The sequence below is a fragment of the Lupinus angustifolius genome, chromosome LG08 (assembly GCF_001865875.1).
Source record: "Lupinus angustifolius cultivar Tanjil chromosome LG08, LupAngTanjil_v1.0, whole genome shotgun sequence".
Lineage (NCBI taxonomy): Eukaryota > Viridiplantae > Streptophyta > Magnoliopsida > Fabales > Fabaceae > Lupinus > Lupinus angustifolius.
Genome location: NC_032016.1, coordinates 24,844,221 through 24,858,384, shown reverse-complemented (window position 1 = coordinate 24,858,384; position 14,164 = coordinate 24,844,221). Strand labels below are relative to the sequence as shown.

At 35.1% G+C, this 14,164-nt stretch overlaps 5 protein-coding genes across 8 annotated transcripts in view; 3 read left to right on the top strand and 2 right to left on the bottom strand.

Annotated features, from left to right (window-relative positions):
* LOC109354045 overlaps positions 1-13,285 on the top strand; it is a 29,970-nt gene extending 16,685 nt beyond the window's left edge. Inside the window, exon 30 of the mRNA XM_019596398.1 lies at positions 13,270-13,285. The gene's annotated coding sequence lies outside the window, so the exon portion shown is untranslated. The remainder of the gene's footprint in view (positions 1-13,269) is intronic.
* Positions 1-14,164, bottom strand: part of LOC109355519 (MAP3K epsilon protein kinase 1-like) — a 33,190-nt gene that overhangs the window by 2,627 nt on the left and 16,399 nt on the right. The window lies entirely within an intron of this gene.
* On the bottom strand, positions 1,806-6,146 carry LOC109355516 (AP-5 complex subunit beta-1). The gene is made up of 3 exons (XM_019598712.1): positions 4,617-6,146; positions 3,738-4,177; positions 1,806-3,510 (listed from the first exon to the last, which is right to left on the bottom strand). Exons 1-3 carry the CDS (start codon positions 6,027-6,029, stop codon positions 2,043-2,045), a joined length of 3,321 nt encoding a protein of 1,106 aa, XP_019454257.1. The 5' UTR covers positions 6,030-6,146; the 3' UTR covers positions 1,806-2,042.
* LOC109355522 (U11/U12 small nuclear ribonucleoprotein 25 kDa protein) overlaps positions 7,253-14,164 on the top strand; it is a 27,344-nt gene continuing 20,432 nt past the window's right edge. The window contains exons 1-5 of one of the 2 annotated variants that reach the window (XR_002108667.1): positions 7,253-7,353; positions 7,854-8,084; positions 8,183-8,288; positions 8,499-8,598; positions 9,136-9,283. Coding sequence is in view for 1 of the 2 variants with exons in the window: in XM_019598719.1 (XP_019454264.1) it covers positions 7,895-8,084; positions 8,183-8,288; positions 8,499-8,598; positions 9,136-9,231 (492 nt within the window). In the remaining variant the exon portion in view is untranslated. Of the gene's footprint in view, positions 7,354-7,853; positions 8,085-8,182; positions 8,289-8,498; positions 8,599-9,135; positions 9,459-14,164 lie in introns of those variants that run through there. The other variant, XM_019598719.1, reaches the window with a different exon arrangement.
* The window catches only part of LOC109355525 (anamorsin homolog), a 6,357-nt gene continuing 2,521 nt past the window's right edge, over positions 10,329-14,164 (top strand). The window contains exons 1-6 of the mRNA XM_019598723.1: positions 10,329-10,401; positions 10,605-10,755; positions 11,353-11,519; positions 11,594-11,665; positions 12,276-12,432; positions 12,517-12,650. Of these exons, the coding sequence (XP_019454268.1) occupies positions 10,399-10,401; positions 10,605-10,755; positions 11,353-11,519; positions 11,594-11,665; positions 12,276-12,432; positions 12,517-12,650 (684 nt within the window). The 5' untranslated portion in view covers positions 10,329-10,398. The remainder of the gene's footprint in view (positions 10,402-10,604; positions 10,756-11,352; positions 11,520-11,593; positions 11,666-12,275; positions 12,433-12,516; positions 12,651-14,164) is intronic.

Sequence of the window (14,164 nt, the reverse complement as noted above, 5' to 3'; positions counted from 1 at the left end):
AGTCCCTAATTTCTTGGGAGCAACTTTGCGAGACAATTACGAAAATCTTGTTTATATATACACATATAATACTCATTAAATACGATTAACAAAATGATTTTATTCCTTTCATAATATTTTTCTTTGGTTAGACCATGCCATGATCAAAGGGTAGCTGTGTATGGGTTCCGTTTATTTTGTGTGTGTATAATTCAGAAATTGAACTGACAAGTACTATAAAAAATAAAGGATAATATAATATAATAAAATATTTTTATTCTTTCATATATAATAAAATAATATTTTTGTCATTAAAAATATAAGTAAAATCAAATATTTGTCTCTTTGTTAATGAAGAGAGTCCTTATTCTAATACAACTCGATTAATGCTAGAATTATATATATATAGGAACCAAACTAAACTGATCATAAAAAATATAATCTGGTTTAATAGTTTGCTTGCTTTTTAAAAAAAATACTTGGTAGCATGTCAAGTTGTATTTCAAGGTACGGATTGTCTATTTTAATAACAATTTTAACTAACAAAAATTAATTTACATAATTACATAACATAAATCAAAACAAGACATATACATAAACTTGACAAAAAGGCTAGTAGAGTGGAAATAAAAAAATAATTTATGATTGGTTGAAAAAAATATATTTAACTTCTAAACAATCATATTTCATAACATATAGAGTGACATAATATTGTGGAACAAATTAAATTAGACCATATCAACCTAAGATAAAGCATTCATGAAAATTGGATTCTTCCTCCTCCACAGAATGAGGTTAATAATCCTGCTCTATATGATGTTGCAAATTAAACCAGCAATTACAAGAATTGGAGAGAGCACTAGAAAGGTATCTCTCCTATGAACTGAACAATTTATTTGGCTCCACAAATAGATGGGTATGTGATTCAACCTCCAAAAGTTGCAATGCAGCAAGCACATGTATCCTTGGAAGAAGAGTTCAACCAGTGCTGAAATCTTTAGATTAATTGAACAATAATGACTGGAATTTCAAACCCACCAAAATAGTTTGTCACAACAGAATAATTGTAAATGATAAGCTTGCTAAATTCAATGTTACAGTACTGAATGATTTGTTTTACTCACTCAGATGAATTGGTTTGTAGTATGGGGTGAATTTAATGTTTTTATTTAAATTTGACCAAGTAGATGAATTCCTTTTTCATTTCATGCTTAGATGTGTGATTTTAGATTGTCAAAGTTTAAGGGAGCAACATTCTTCCATCAAAACTTGATGGAGTCAGAACCTCGGAGTAGTGTAATGTAGTGATGTTGGAGCTTATTAGGTGTCGGTAGCAAAAAGAATAGATGAATAAGTACTTTTACCCTGCAGTGTATCATTACTGTGTCATTACATTGCACTATTCATTCACAGCCTCAGCATGTGATTTTTCCATATGGTTCACAATGATGATGAATTTTTCCATAAGGAAAATAGATGAAAGTAAATATATAAAAAAGATCAGATTATTTAGTTTTAAATTTATTTTCTTTATCTATTGAATCAAATTTATCATGTCAGATTTTATAGATTTAAATAACAATTCATAATGATTTATTTCCCCTCTTTCTCTCTCGAAGCTGATATTTGTTCCCAACAGAAGAAAATTAGTTTTCTTTCATTCCTTCCGTTTTCAATCCATTCTCATATGTAAAACAAACAAACTCTTGCTGAACTTGAAGCAATGATTGCTTAAAGTTAGAAAGGATATAAGGCACAAAGGAAATTTGAAACTGGATAATCATCAGCATCAATCAGGGCATAATTTAAAACTCCACATATTTTCCAACTAGGAAGAACAGTTAGGTGATTTGAATAATCAGCCAAGTGAACACATGAGACTGAGAGATTAAAAAGAAATGACTTTTTACTCAACACGCATATACACTATTTATTCTCTCGGGTGAAAAAAATTTATCCTCACATGGAACCATATTGAAAAGGGTTTAACAAAATACAAGCGACCTTTTGGCAAGTATATGGTACAGACTCACCTGAAATGCCTGTAGGAGAAATAACAGCTTTTATGACAGATACAAAGCTTCCAAATAATCATCAATGTAGGCTAAGCTAGGCCAGTGATCTGTCCGGATACGAACTAAAGTTGACAAATCGCCAACTTCCATTTGGAAAAGGAGATGGAACCGTGGTGGAAGAAATATTAGAACAAGAAAACACCCCATATTTATTTTTCTGCTATTGCTAACAACCCCTCTCTCATACTCTTCATTATTGTAAGTAAGACGAAGTGGACCTGTATCAAGATTAGAAGCTGCATTAGCATCAGGGGAAGCATCTTCCCAAATGACGTTTTGGATGATTCCCCCATCCCATACACTATCGATAAGCGACTCCCCCTTCACACCGACAATGAAGGGTGCCAGATGGCGCTCAGTTGCCTGGATCAAAGAGGTTGCAGGGACATCAAGAAGCTTGACGGATTGCGTTCCGCTGATGGCAGCAATCCCTTTGCCCCCTTTCAATTGAAAGGTCTCACGCCCAGTGTTGGACGATGAGCCACATGCTGCCCATAAAGCACTGAACAAGTCAAAGTAATATTGCGGTAGCACTTCTTCTGGGATGTCTGAGGGGACAAGAGCCTTGAGAAACATGTCTTCTATGCCTACTGTGATTCCCTGAAGTTGACCTTGAATTATCTGACCATTTTCCGCATTTGTTTCAATGTGAACATCAACTATGCCTGGTGTTGGTTCTCTAGGTTCCAAATCAATTACGACAGTAGCTCTAAATTTTTCCTCCTCTGTTGAATCATTTCCAACAGGAACAATACTAAGGGAGTCAGTCTGAGATTCATGATCATCACTGTGAGGTTCACCAAGAAGAAAAGGTATGCGACATGATGGAATTGGACCATATGATGCAGATGACGAGAAATTTAACACAGTAGCATATATTGCGGGAAGTGCATCTATCTCTTCCAAAGTTGTAGCCGAGTCACTGATTCCCAACATGCGATTGAAAATATTAGATTCAAACCTCAAACTACATGATATTCTAACTTTGAGTCCAGGCATATATCTGAAGTCAGGGATACAGGAAAAGTACTTCCTTAATGTGTTCAAAATTTCTGCAACTTTAGAATCGATCACACGGAGTGGCTCCTGTGGCTGATTTATTCTTACAGTTTCAGGAATGATCTGTGTATCGGAACTGTTGGAAAATTCCTTTTCTTCAACAGGGGCTTCAATGTCCCTGATTCCCTCCAGATAAGCAGGTTTGTTGTTACTAACAACTAAATTTGATAATGACAAAGACCAAAACTGTTTAGCAAGCAATTGGGTAAGACGCTCAAGGTGCATGCAGGATGATAGGTTTTTAAATGTCTTGAATTTCTGAGAAGATCGGGGTGACTGAACATTGAAAAAAGAGCTCGGGTGTGAAGATGGAGAAATCCCAAGGATCGAGTCCCCAAGACTTAGGATGTCTCTAAGCTTCTTCCCAGGAATGCAGACCAGCATACGTAAGTAGATCCTGAAAAATACCACAAAAAAGTCAGGCAATGGTTGAATACTTGAATGTTTCTTAACTATTTTTAATTTGAAGAAACAAATCATAAACCTAAAAAAGGGTGGCCCAATGCACGAGGCTCTCACCTAGTGGGGTTTGGGAAGGGTAGATATACACAGCCTTATTCTCGCACGCGAAGAGGCTATTTCTAGGATTTGAACCCATAAACCTAAGTTGGAAATCAAAATTACCTTGAAGTATCACGAACTTCCACGTCAGGAAAACAGAGGCAAGTAAAAGCAAGTAGACGAGAAAGTCTAAGGAACAATCTAGAACTATGGTGGTGCATCATCATAGTTCGACAAATTCCAAGAGCTCTACTTCCCTGAGACCAAGATTTGATTCCTGTATCTGGGCCATGTTTCTCCACAAGAAAAGCCATGAAGTTTGTGAGCAGCTCTAACAGCCCATGTGGGGGTATTGTCTGATTTTCAGCAATTCTATCAAATATTGGGAAGCAATAAACCAACTTATAATCCAAACTCACTTTTGGAAGCAAGTGCTTATCAAATTTCTGAAGTAAGCACTCACCCAACCATAAATGCTTTTGACATGAGAGTAAACGGTCAATGAAAGCAACAACAACAGGAACCAGGGTCCGACTCTCCAACATCACGTTCACAAGCATCCCCTGGAAAAAACAAACTTCAATACATCATCATGCCTCTAAAAACATGGCACTGAGGGAAGATATGACCACAAATCAACATGCTGTCCACTCTCAACCATGGAATCTGATCTATAAGGGACTAAAAAAGGAAAAGTGAGAGCTAGTTTAGAACCCTAGGCCAAAAACAACCACGTCCAAGCCTTTTCCAGCGAGGTGGGGTTGGCTATATGGATCAAATCCAAAACATGGCATAATGTCTTCTCATACATCACGACCACGTCTATAGACAAACTATTTACATCTTAGAATCTAAAGCAAAGACTCCAAATAAAAATTCCTCTAGTGACAGGGGATAGAACAGGGTAACGCAGGTCTAAAATCAAAATACTGCAAACATGGGCATCCACCTTAATTTATACAATACCAAGAGAAAAAGTAATACTGGTACAGGAAACTATACCTGCAAAGTACAAAATATCATGGAATCCAATAGGTTTCTTGTGGTAGAAGGATCATTGTCAGAATGAGATGATGCACCAATGAGAAACTTATGGAAGGTGCGGAATGCAACAGCAATTTCTGTGCTCCCGGGAGGCAACCATTTGAAAGATGATACACAAACAAGACCATCTTCAAACAACTTCACCACATCAACTACCTCATCCTCCTTGCGGGAATCACATTTCAGTCTCAAAACATCAACACACACCGCACAAAAAGCAAGAAGATCGAGTTTCAAGGCTTTCAAAGCAAGTGGATCAAACAAAGATGGATAAAAGCTTGAGCGCGCTTCAACAATGGACTTAGTCTTGTCAACTTGTTTACCAAAAATCAATTGATTAAAACCCAACAACCAATGAACAGCAAGCAACCGAAACACCAAATAATGCTGCGATTCTTTCGTAATTAACAATAGCCTGCGCGAAACCTCTCCCTCATGACCCTCCAAAGCATCTAAGAAACGCAGATACATGATCAAAACAACATGGCATAGGATTGGGTCATAGGAATAAATCATTCCAAAAAACTGCACCTTGAGCATAGATGGTTGCAATTCCAATGCCACAGCAATAGGCATTATCAAATTCATGAACTCCATCATCCCACAAGGAGTTAAAACTTGTGGACACTCAAGTAAAAACGACAACGCCCTCCTCAACTCTTTATAATTCAAAACAGAAACATCTTTCAAACTCGAACCTGAATCCAACAAACACTGCGGCATATTAAAAGGAACCATAGGAACAGAGGTATTCAGAATCGAAACATTAAGATTATTAGCGACGATATTATGAATAATGGTGGTGAAGAGAAGAAAGTAACCCTGATAAGCGTGGGTTCGCTCGTTCTGGCAAAGACTCCACAAGTGACCAACCACATCAGATAGCAAACCCGGTTCATACCGCTCCAATTCCCTGAGACACTCACATGCTATGGATCGGGTTTGTCGATCCGACCCGAAATTAGGACGGTTAATAACCGTTAACAACAGTTCAACCAAACTCACTATTAAAGAGTGAAGTAACGATGATTCGAGATTATGATTTTGAGAAACGCAGATGAGAATTGAAGTAACGGAAACCATGAAGTGTTCTTTAAGAGTGGGAGTGATGTAAACGGCGTCGTTTGGTGCGTTGAGTACGGATCGGAGAGAATCGATGAGAGAGGGAAGTTGTGGCGGAAGGAATAAAGGATGAGAGAATTCATCGAGGAAGATAAGGAGTTGGAGTTTGAGAGAGAGAGGGAAGTCTTTACGGAGAAGAGAAGAGAGAAATTGATCGATGAGGGAAGAAGGAGAGTTCAATTTGTGGGACCGGGATTGGAATTCATCGATGAAGGTTTCGCATTCTTGTGGTGTCAGAGCTTTAGCCATGGCGGCGGTGGTTGTTGTTTCGTTCCGACTCCGACTATTGTGGATGCATCTGAAACAGGTTGAAGAATTAGTCGAGCTTCGCTGGTTAAGGATTTGTTCAATGAGAAGTGTTGTGTTACCTCATAATCATTCAATTCAATGGGTAGACCCTATTTTATTAGAGAGAAATGATCTACTTACTTCGACCGATTTCGAGGACTTGCTTTATATTCTATTCACCAATTCTAGAAAAATCTAATAGTTTTTCTCTACTTACTAATTTAAACCATTAAATTTATTTATAATTGATAGATATAATATGAAAGTAAGTCTTTTAAAGTCACTATTGTATTAAGTGTATTTCTTTATTCAATTGTATTTTTTGATTGCTTTTCAAAAATTGGAATTAGACTCCAAAACAGTCAAATCAGTTTTTTTATAATCTTTCTTCTGATAATGTTTGGGTCTAGTACTTATGTAAAACTATTTTGATTTACACTCATTGAATTAGCTTAGGTTTTTTACTTTTTTGGATTTAAATTTACACATACAAATTTCAAATAGATCTTAGTTTTTTAAAAGTAATAACTTTTATAATGATTTGACAAATTCCAATCTACACTATAATATATTATATTTATAGGAAACTTTAATTTTTGATATGTATAATATATTCATATAAAACATATTAATGTAATAATTATAATATGTTTATTATGATTATATATTTAATATATAAATTTAAAAAGAGTGGGATCCAGTTATTCAATAAGTTTTTTATTCACTAATTCAAATTATTTGATTTATCTAGAATTAATGATTATGATTGAGAGTTTGAAGTAAGTGGATCTATTCCCATTTAAAAATTCTTTATATCTACATGTATAGCAAGTCAAATTCAATGAAACAATTCTCATAATAAAAAATGTGAAGAATAAATATGACTCATGCAAAATTGATTAAAAATTAGTCGATATTAAGTGATTATCTAAATAATTAGTTGATATTAAGTGATTATCTAAAAAAGTATACACATTTATCTTTTGATTCTAATCAATTAAATCAAGATTAAAATATCCATTGTAAGAGTTAACTCCACATATCTATGAATGTTCCCGACTCAGATCATTGTATTTCACACAAGAACAATTATTTTCAATCATATTAAATAGATTCCAAGTAAAGACTCCTAATATGTGAGCCGGGCCTGGCCCACGCGAACCAAATTTACACTCGGCCCACCCAAGAACTTTGTTCATTCACGTTGTATATCAATTTCTCAATTTCTCTTTATGTTTTCCGCTGTGTCAAGATTCTCGCTGACGTTGTGCATTCTTATGATCAGGTATTCATAAAATAAAAATTATCCCAAGACTTTATAAATTTTTTATTTGTACTTTTCATGTTTCCAAATATATCCAGTAGTATCATATTCTAAGATCAGAATTATTTCTGAATCTGAATGTTTGAACAAGTTGGGGATGTAGAATAGCACATTTTAGTATCATATGGATTGCATAAACATTTTAGTATATGTGTTTCAAATTTGAGTTGTATAGTTAGATATATAAAAAAAGCAGCATAGTAGACGAGATTCTCGAGATGATAGATGTGCTCAGTCTTAACCCTGAAACTCGTGACCCCTTGGTCACTACGAGGCAACCTTATTGTTGTATTGAGTTTTACCCTTTTTGTAATTAGATATTTGATGAGGATAATTATAATCATATCCAATTGATGATTGATTTAATTTGCCTTTATGCTGGGTTTAAATACTTATACTTATGTTAAGGTTTAACAAGAAAATTTTCGGCATCCGATGTAATGGTGCTCCCTCGTATGCAGACTAGACATTTGTTTGTGTTGGAAAGCTTGAGTGAACCCACATGGAAGAATACAACAACTGCAGCACGAAGAAGGCAAGACTGCACTCGGTGTTGACAACCTTGCTAGATGATCCTGTACTTGCCGATGTCCCGAAGAACCCAACATTGGCAGATGTTGACACTCTCATCAGCCTTGAATTGGGTAGTGCTATGCGCATTTCTATCTTGAAATTGGATGGAACTTCATTTGGTAATGCTCATACCCTGCAATAACCTACGCTTCCTATCAAAAAAATGGGGAAATTACAAATTTAAAGCTCTGATTGATTTGTGATTTTGGTGGTGAAGACGTGACCATGATGAATTCAGCAACAGTCAAGGATTTGAAACTTGCCATCAAGAAGAAAGTAAATGATATGGAACAATCAAGTATGGGTCACCGCCATATTTCTTGGTGGGTAGAGTTTATTTTGTTCTCTTTATTCCATCCTTGTTTCTTTTTCCTTTAAGGAGTAAAAAAGCAATAGCATAGCATTCATTGTGGCCTATCCTGCACATAGCTTTTCTGTTAAGGATGGTTTTATATTTCGTAGCAATAATCCGTTCATATCTGGAAATCCTGATTTTGCTCAACTCTATATTGCAAAATTTGATGCAATTGCAGGAGGCACGTTTGGGCAAATTATTGCTTGTCACACCATAACAGCAAGCTCCTAGACGACGATGATAGGCTTCAAAATTTTGGTATACGTAATAGTTCTCAGGTTAGCCCTACCCATTCTGTGCACTTAGCAGGATTTTATACCTCTTCTCTGCTATTTTTCTTTCTGTGTATTATTCTCTCTTTTTAATATTAAAATACTAATATCATAAATCTTCCAAAGAACACTTCTTCCTACGGTATGGGTTTATTTACTCATCCTCATTTATGCTTAAACAAGTTTTAAGGAATACTTTGATATCTTTTTTTCTATTAAAATTATATGGTTTGCTTTGCTTGTATGTTAGTATGTTATATTATTCCAGAAAATAGGACATGTCATTTCAGATTGAATTACATTGCTTAGTATGCTTACCTTGTAGTGAAATACAAATTTTGTTAGTTCAAGGGTATCCTATCTTTAGACACCTGTTGTACTCGACCAATCTATTTCCCTCCATTATTTTATTATGATATACTTCTTGGTTAGTTTTCTTCTGTTATGAATTCACTAGTTTTTGTTGCCTTTTCAATTTATTGAATGATGTCTTCTGTCTTGGGGAAACAGATAATAGTCTAGTGGTATTTCATGCCTATGCAGGTACAATTTATCCCCTATGTCATGACAAAAGAATCTCGGAGGCACTCAAAGAGAAGAAAACACCGTTTCTTTCATGGCCTTAATAAGCTTTCTTGAACAAACAATTGCTAAGTTTGAGCCCATGATGTGTATAGCATGTTCTGAAGTCTTTGTCATTTGATTTCTATCTTATTGCTTGCACTAACAGCAGCAAGGTTATTGTTTCAACTTATTATCTGATACAGTGTGACACTAATTTCTGTTTGGATGTAAACTATGGAAAATTGCAAACTTTGTCCAATGGAAATCCTTGTTACTTTTCGATATATGACTGGTATCTGAAATCCATATACCATGAAATATAATTTGTCAGAAAAATATTTAATAATTACAATTTTAATTTAAATAATTTTTTTCAACCAATCACATATGTTAGTACATAAAGTGGTATAAGAAGTGGGACAACGGATATGCTACGGATTTTGTTCTACAAGCACCAAATAACTTTCTGCATAAAATTAAACTATTTTGGAAAGGGACAGACCTAAATTTCCCAAATTGACCTCTGATTCCATTTTCAGGAAGGCACTACCCAGATATTATTCAATATCATGTTTGCACTTATTTTGAGAGCTACACATGATTGATAGATGAAGTTAAGGATAAATTTGAGTTGATTTGAGGTTGTTGGTCGAATTGTTAAGGATAATTTTTAGTTGAGTTTAATGTGAAATTTTTTTCGGTTCAAACTGGACTTAATTAAAATTTGAATTTTTTTGAGTGAGGTAAATTACTAAACTTATACATATAGTTAGCTCTAGTGGTAATTAATATATATATAAATTCTGAATATTTTTATGAAATTTATATTTAAAAGTATACTATATAAAAATTATGCATATTTGTATATAATATTAAAAACCATAAAATTATCATTCAGGTGAGCTAGATGAAAGGGTATTTTGGGAATGAAAAATAGGAGGAAATTTTGTTGGTATTATGAACAATATCTAAGTTAAAGAACTAATCATTTTTGGGATCATGACTATCCCCAATAAGTGTTGTTTCCGAGAGTCCAATCCTTAACTTTATAAATTCAATAGAGCGATTTAAAAACATCCCCATTAGATTCTTCTTGTGAGCCAAACCTGACCCACGGGTTAAATGATCCGGGTTGAAACGACCCGGGTGTTACTCCACGTAGGCAAACCCTTGTTGGCACTATAAAACGCGTTCCTCTGAATACCTCTCCATATCATCTCTGTCTCTATTCCTCTCTACGAAATGGTATGTTCCTATTCATCATGCTTTTCCTAGATATTACATCATTCACCATTTATTTTGATTACTTATTCTAAAAAGTCGAAGATTATTAAATATCAATAGTAAATGATGCAGTGACGGTGTATAAAACTTTCTGAATAAAAAATCATGTACGTTTATAAATTGTAATATTCTAGACATAATTGTTTTTTTGTTGAAAACTGTAGGATGCTTCAAAGACGCTGAAAGGTTCTGTATTGGCATGTACAGATGAAGCAGTTCTTTCTCTCAGTCAAGTATTTGATGCAGTTAAACAACTTGGCTATGATGGACTTCACCAATCTCAACCTCTGCTTCTTACCTCTGCATTAACATTAAGTAACTAATTCTCCATTTTCTTTTTTTTGGGATTTTTTTTATATAATCTATATACTGATTTCACATATAAAGTTTGAGTTTTACACACTGTCACTATATCATTCACCTTTTAATACAAATGAATGGTGGATGATGCACTGAATCTGTATAAGTCTTTACGGTGCATAGATATTACACTCGTGAAAGTATCGATTCTTTTAACACAGACCAATAGGTTGTACTTTGCTATTGCATGTATCTTACTCAACTTCTTGGTCAATGGTTTCTTCTGTTTTTTCTTTTTGGTGGTTTAGTAGGGCTTTTACTGTGATTGTAATTTGGCAATGAATTCATCTTAGATTTTAGCTACTTCATATATGTGATCATTTTCAAGTCATTGGTTGAACTATTAGTTTTAGTACTTAAATGCCTGGATTTTGAGGAAACTGTTAATAGCCAGTTCTGCATATGCCAACCCCGGAATTAGTTTTTCGTTGCAAGAAGTTGGATAGAAGATGCTATTTCCCTTGATAATAAGTAATTTTCGATTTCGTTTGTCTATGTTATTTTATTGTATTGTAGTATAAGAAACTCACCTATGCATATTATAAATTGCAGGCAAGTTGCCAGTGGATTCTTCCTCTGTGGATACAGTCATTTTAATCTGGCATTCTGTTGATTGTCCCACAAACCAACTGATTCATGAGTTCCTGAGGGTGTTAAAAGCAGGTGGGACAACTTTTATTCGCAAGTCATCTCAGTCTGCTGAGGGTTTGGTCGATAAGGTAGTAATAATATGGATTGTGCCTGGGAGAATTTTATTTTACAAATATGATATTTTTGCCCCTTGTCCTTCCAGGTTGTATCTGATCTTCAGAACAAATTATTATTGGCCGGGTTTTCAGAAACACAAGTTTTACAGTCAAATGCGGTAAGTTTCATTTTAGGTATCTGCCTTTGCTATATCTTATTCATCATTGTTTTCTAAATATATTTTTTCTCATGTATGGTTTGTGTTGGGAAGTAAGCCCTACATCGCATGTCTTCCCATCTCGATAATGGTTTAAATATCCGTTGGGCTACTCCTTTCATTGTCAATTGGTTTTGAGAGTGAACCTTAACAATTTGTTATACAATAGAATACATTAGAAACATATCATGGATGAGTTGAATAATAAATAGGCTCTGCCAACATTTATCTTTTGAGTATCCAATTCATGAGTGGTGTTGAAACCAGACTATTGATATTTTCTTTGACAACTATTATTGTCATTTGTCAAGTTAATGGTTTTTCATTTTGAGCATGATAATGTATCTTTGCTATTTTTTTCGTCGTCATATTTTCTTCATTTTGAGTATGGTAATTAACTTCAGACTGACTTATCTTGTTTTTGTCATGATATATTTTTATCTTGCTTCACTATCTTCTGCCAATTTGTCTTCCTGTTGCCTAAGGTCTTTTTTCTATCTTTTCCTAATTAATTGTCATAAGTGAACACCTTATAAATTCTAATAGTCAATATGTTCTGTATTGCACATAGATCAAAGCTAAAAAGCCTTCATGGAAAGTTGGTTCATCTTTTGCCTTAAAGAAGGTGGTGAAGAGTTCACCTAAAGTGCAAATTGATGTTGATTCAGACCTGATTGACGAAGATAGTCTTTTGACTGAAGAAGATTTGAAGAAACCCCAGCTTCCAGGTAAAGACCACTTTTCTAGTTTGTCCTTGATTAATTAGTATACTGTGTGATATTAGGCTATTAGCTAATATGCTTCTACAATAGATGATTGTGAAATTGGCAGTACGAGAAAAGCGTGCAAAAATTGCACTTGTGGGAGGGCTGAAGAAGAGGAGAAAGCATTGAAGTTAGGATTGACTGCAGAGCAGATTAGTAATCCTCAATCAGCTTGTGGCAGTGTATGTCCTTTTCCATGTTTCCTTTTGCAATATAAATTTTGTTATATCATCTTGCATTTTACATTTTACGTGACACGTTCTAAAGTTTGAGAAATGTGGATGCACACACACCAGACACAAAAACAGTTCAATAGGTTTACAGTGGTTTGATTAGATGGCTAGCTTTGTTACAGAGCTTGTGCTGCATCATAAATCCTTGCCTTATGTAGTTCTATTACATATAGTTTAGTACTATGGATTTAGAGGCTTAGGGCCCTTTTGGCATGCCGTATAAGACATTATAGTATAAGCTAATGCAATACATTGTTTGGTGTGACCAATGTATTGTATAAGCTTATATGTCATACCCTCCAAAAACCATTGAACAATCAGTCCCATGACCATTTGCTTGCTCACTAACCACCATCTAGGTAAATAGGAAGAAGCATATACTCAACTTGATTTGGCTTATTGAAGCCAAATGTTTTTCATGGGCACACGCAGAACGAGTTCATTGAACACCAACATTAATGGGCTATGTCATTTGCTTGAGGTGTCATGCTTGAAAGTTACTCTGATGTTCCTCAACTCTAAAAATATATTTGATTCCAATACATAAATTGTGGGAATGTGTTTTCAGTTTGTTATAAATTCAACCTGAATAAGTTTTTAAAATAATAATAATAATTTTTATAACTTGATTTTGGGATTAGGTTTCATATATACATGTTAATTTTGGGATTAGGGTTCATATATATTTCTTTTACATGCACAAAAGAAAAGGTGTTTTTGTAATAAAAAATTGTATCCTATCCAGTATTATAAATCATATCACATGAAATTTCCATTCCTTCCAATTCATCTATTGAAGCTTTGCAGAATTAGTAATTTTAAATATTCTTCTAAATTCAATCCTCCTCCTCATCCTATCCTCCTCCTCATCCTCATCCTCATCCTCATCCTCATCCTCCTCTTCCTCCTCCTCCTCCTCCTCCTCCTCCTCCTCATCCTATCCACGTCCTCATCCTATTCTCATCCTCATCCTCATCCTACCCTCCTCTTCCTCCTCATCATCTTCCTGATCATTTCTTCGTCCTCAACCTCATCTTATCCTCATCCTCATCCTATCCTCTTCCTCATCCCCGTTCTTATCCTATCATCATCCTCATCCTCATCCTCATCCTCATACTCATCCTACCCTCCTCTTCATCCTCATCCTCTTCCTCATTTATCTTCGTCCTCATCCTCATCCTATCCTCTTCCTCATCCTCATCCCCATACTCATCCTATCCTAATCTTCACCCTCATCCTCATCTTCGTCCTCACCCTCACCCTATCCTAATCCTCATCCCCATCCTCATCCTCCTCCTCATTCTCATACTCATCCTCCTCCTCCAATTCCTCATCCTCATCTTTTCCTCATCCTCATCCTACCCACTTCCTCATCCTACCCACGTCCTCATCCTATCCTCATCCTACCCTCCTCTTCATCCTCATCCTCTTCCTCATCTTATCTTTGTCCTCATCCTCATCCT

Excerpts from the sequence above, each read along its gene's own strand:
- LOC109355516 (XM_019598712.1), bottom strand. The coding sequence starts at position 6,029 with ATGGCTAAAGCTCTGACACCACAAGAATGCGAAACCTTCATCGATGAA. Across the intron at positions 4,178-4,616 it reads TGATATTTTGTACTTTGCAG|GGGATGCTTGTGAACGTGAT; the intron begins GTATAGTTTCCT and ends TGTTTTTTCCAG. Across the intron at positions 3,511-3,737 it reads GAAGTTCGTGATACTTCAAG|GATCTACTTACGTATGCTGG; the intron begins GTAATTTTGATT and ends GGTATTTTTCAG.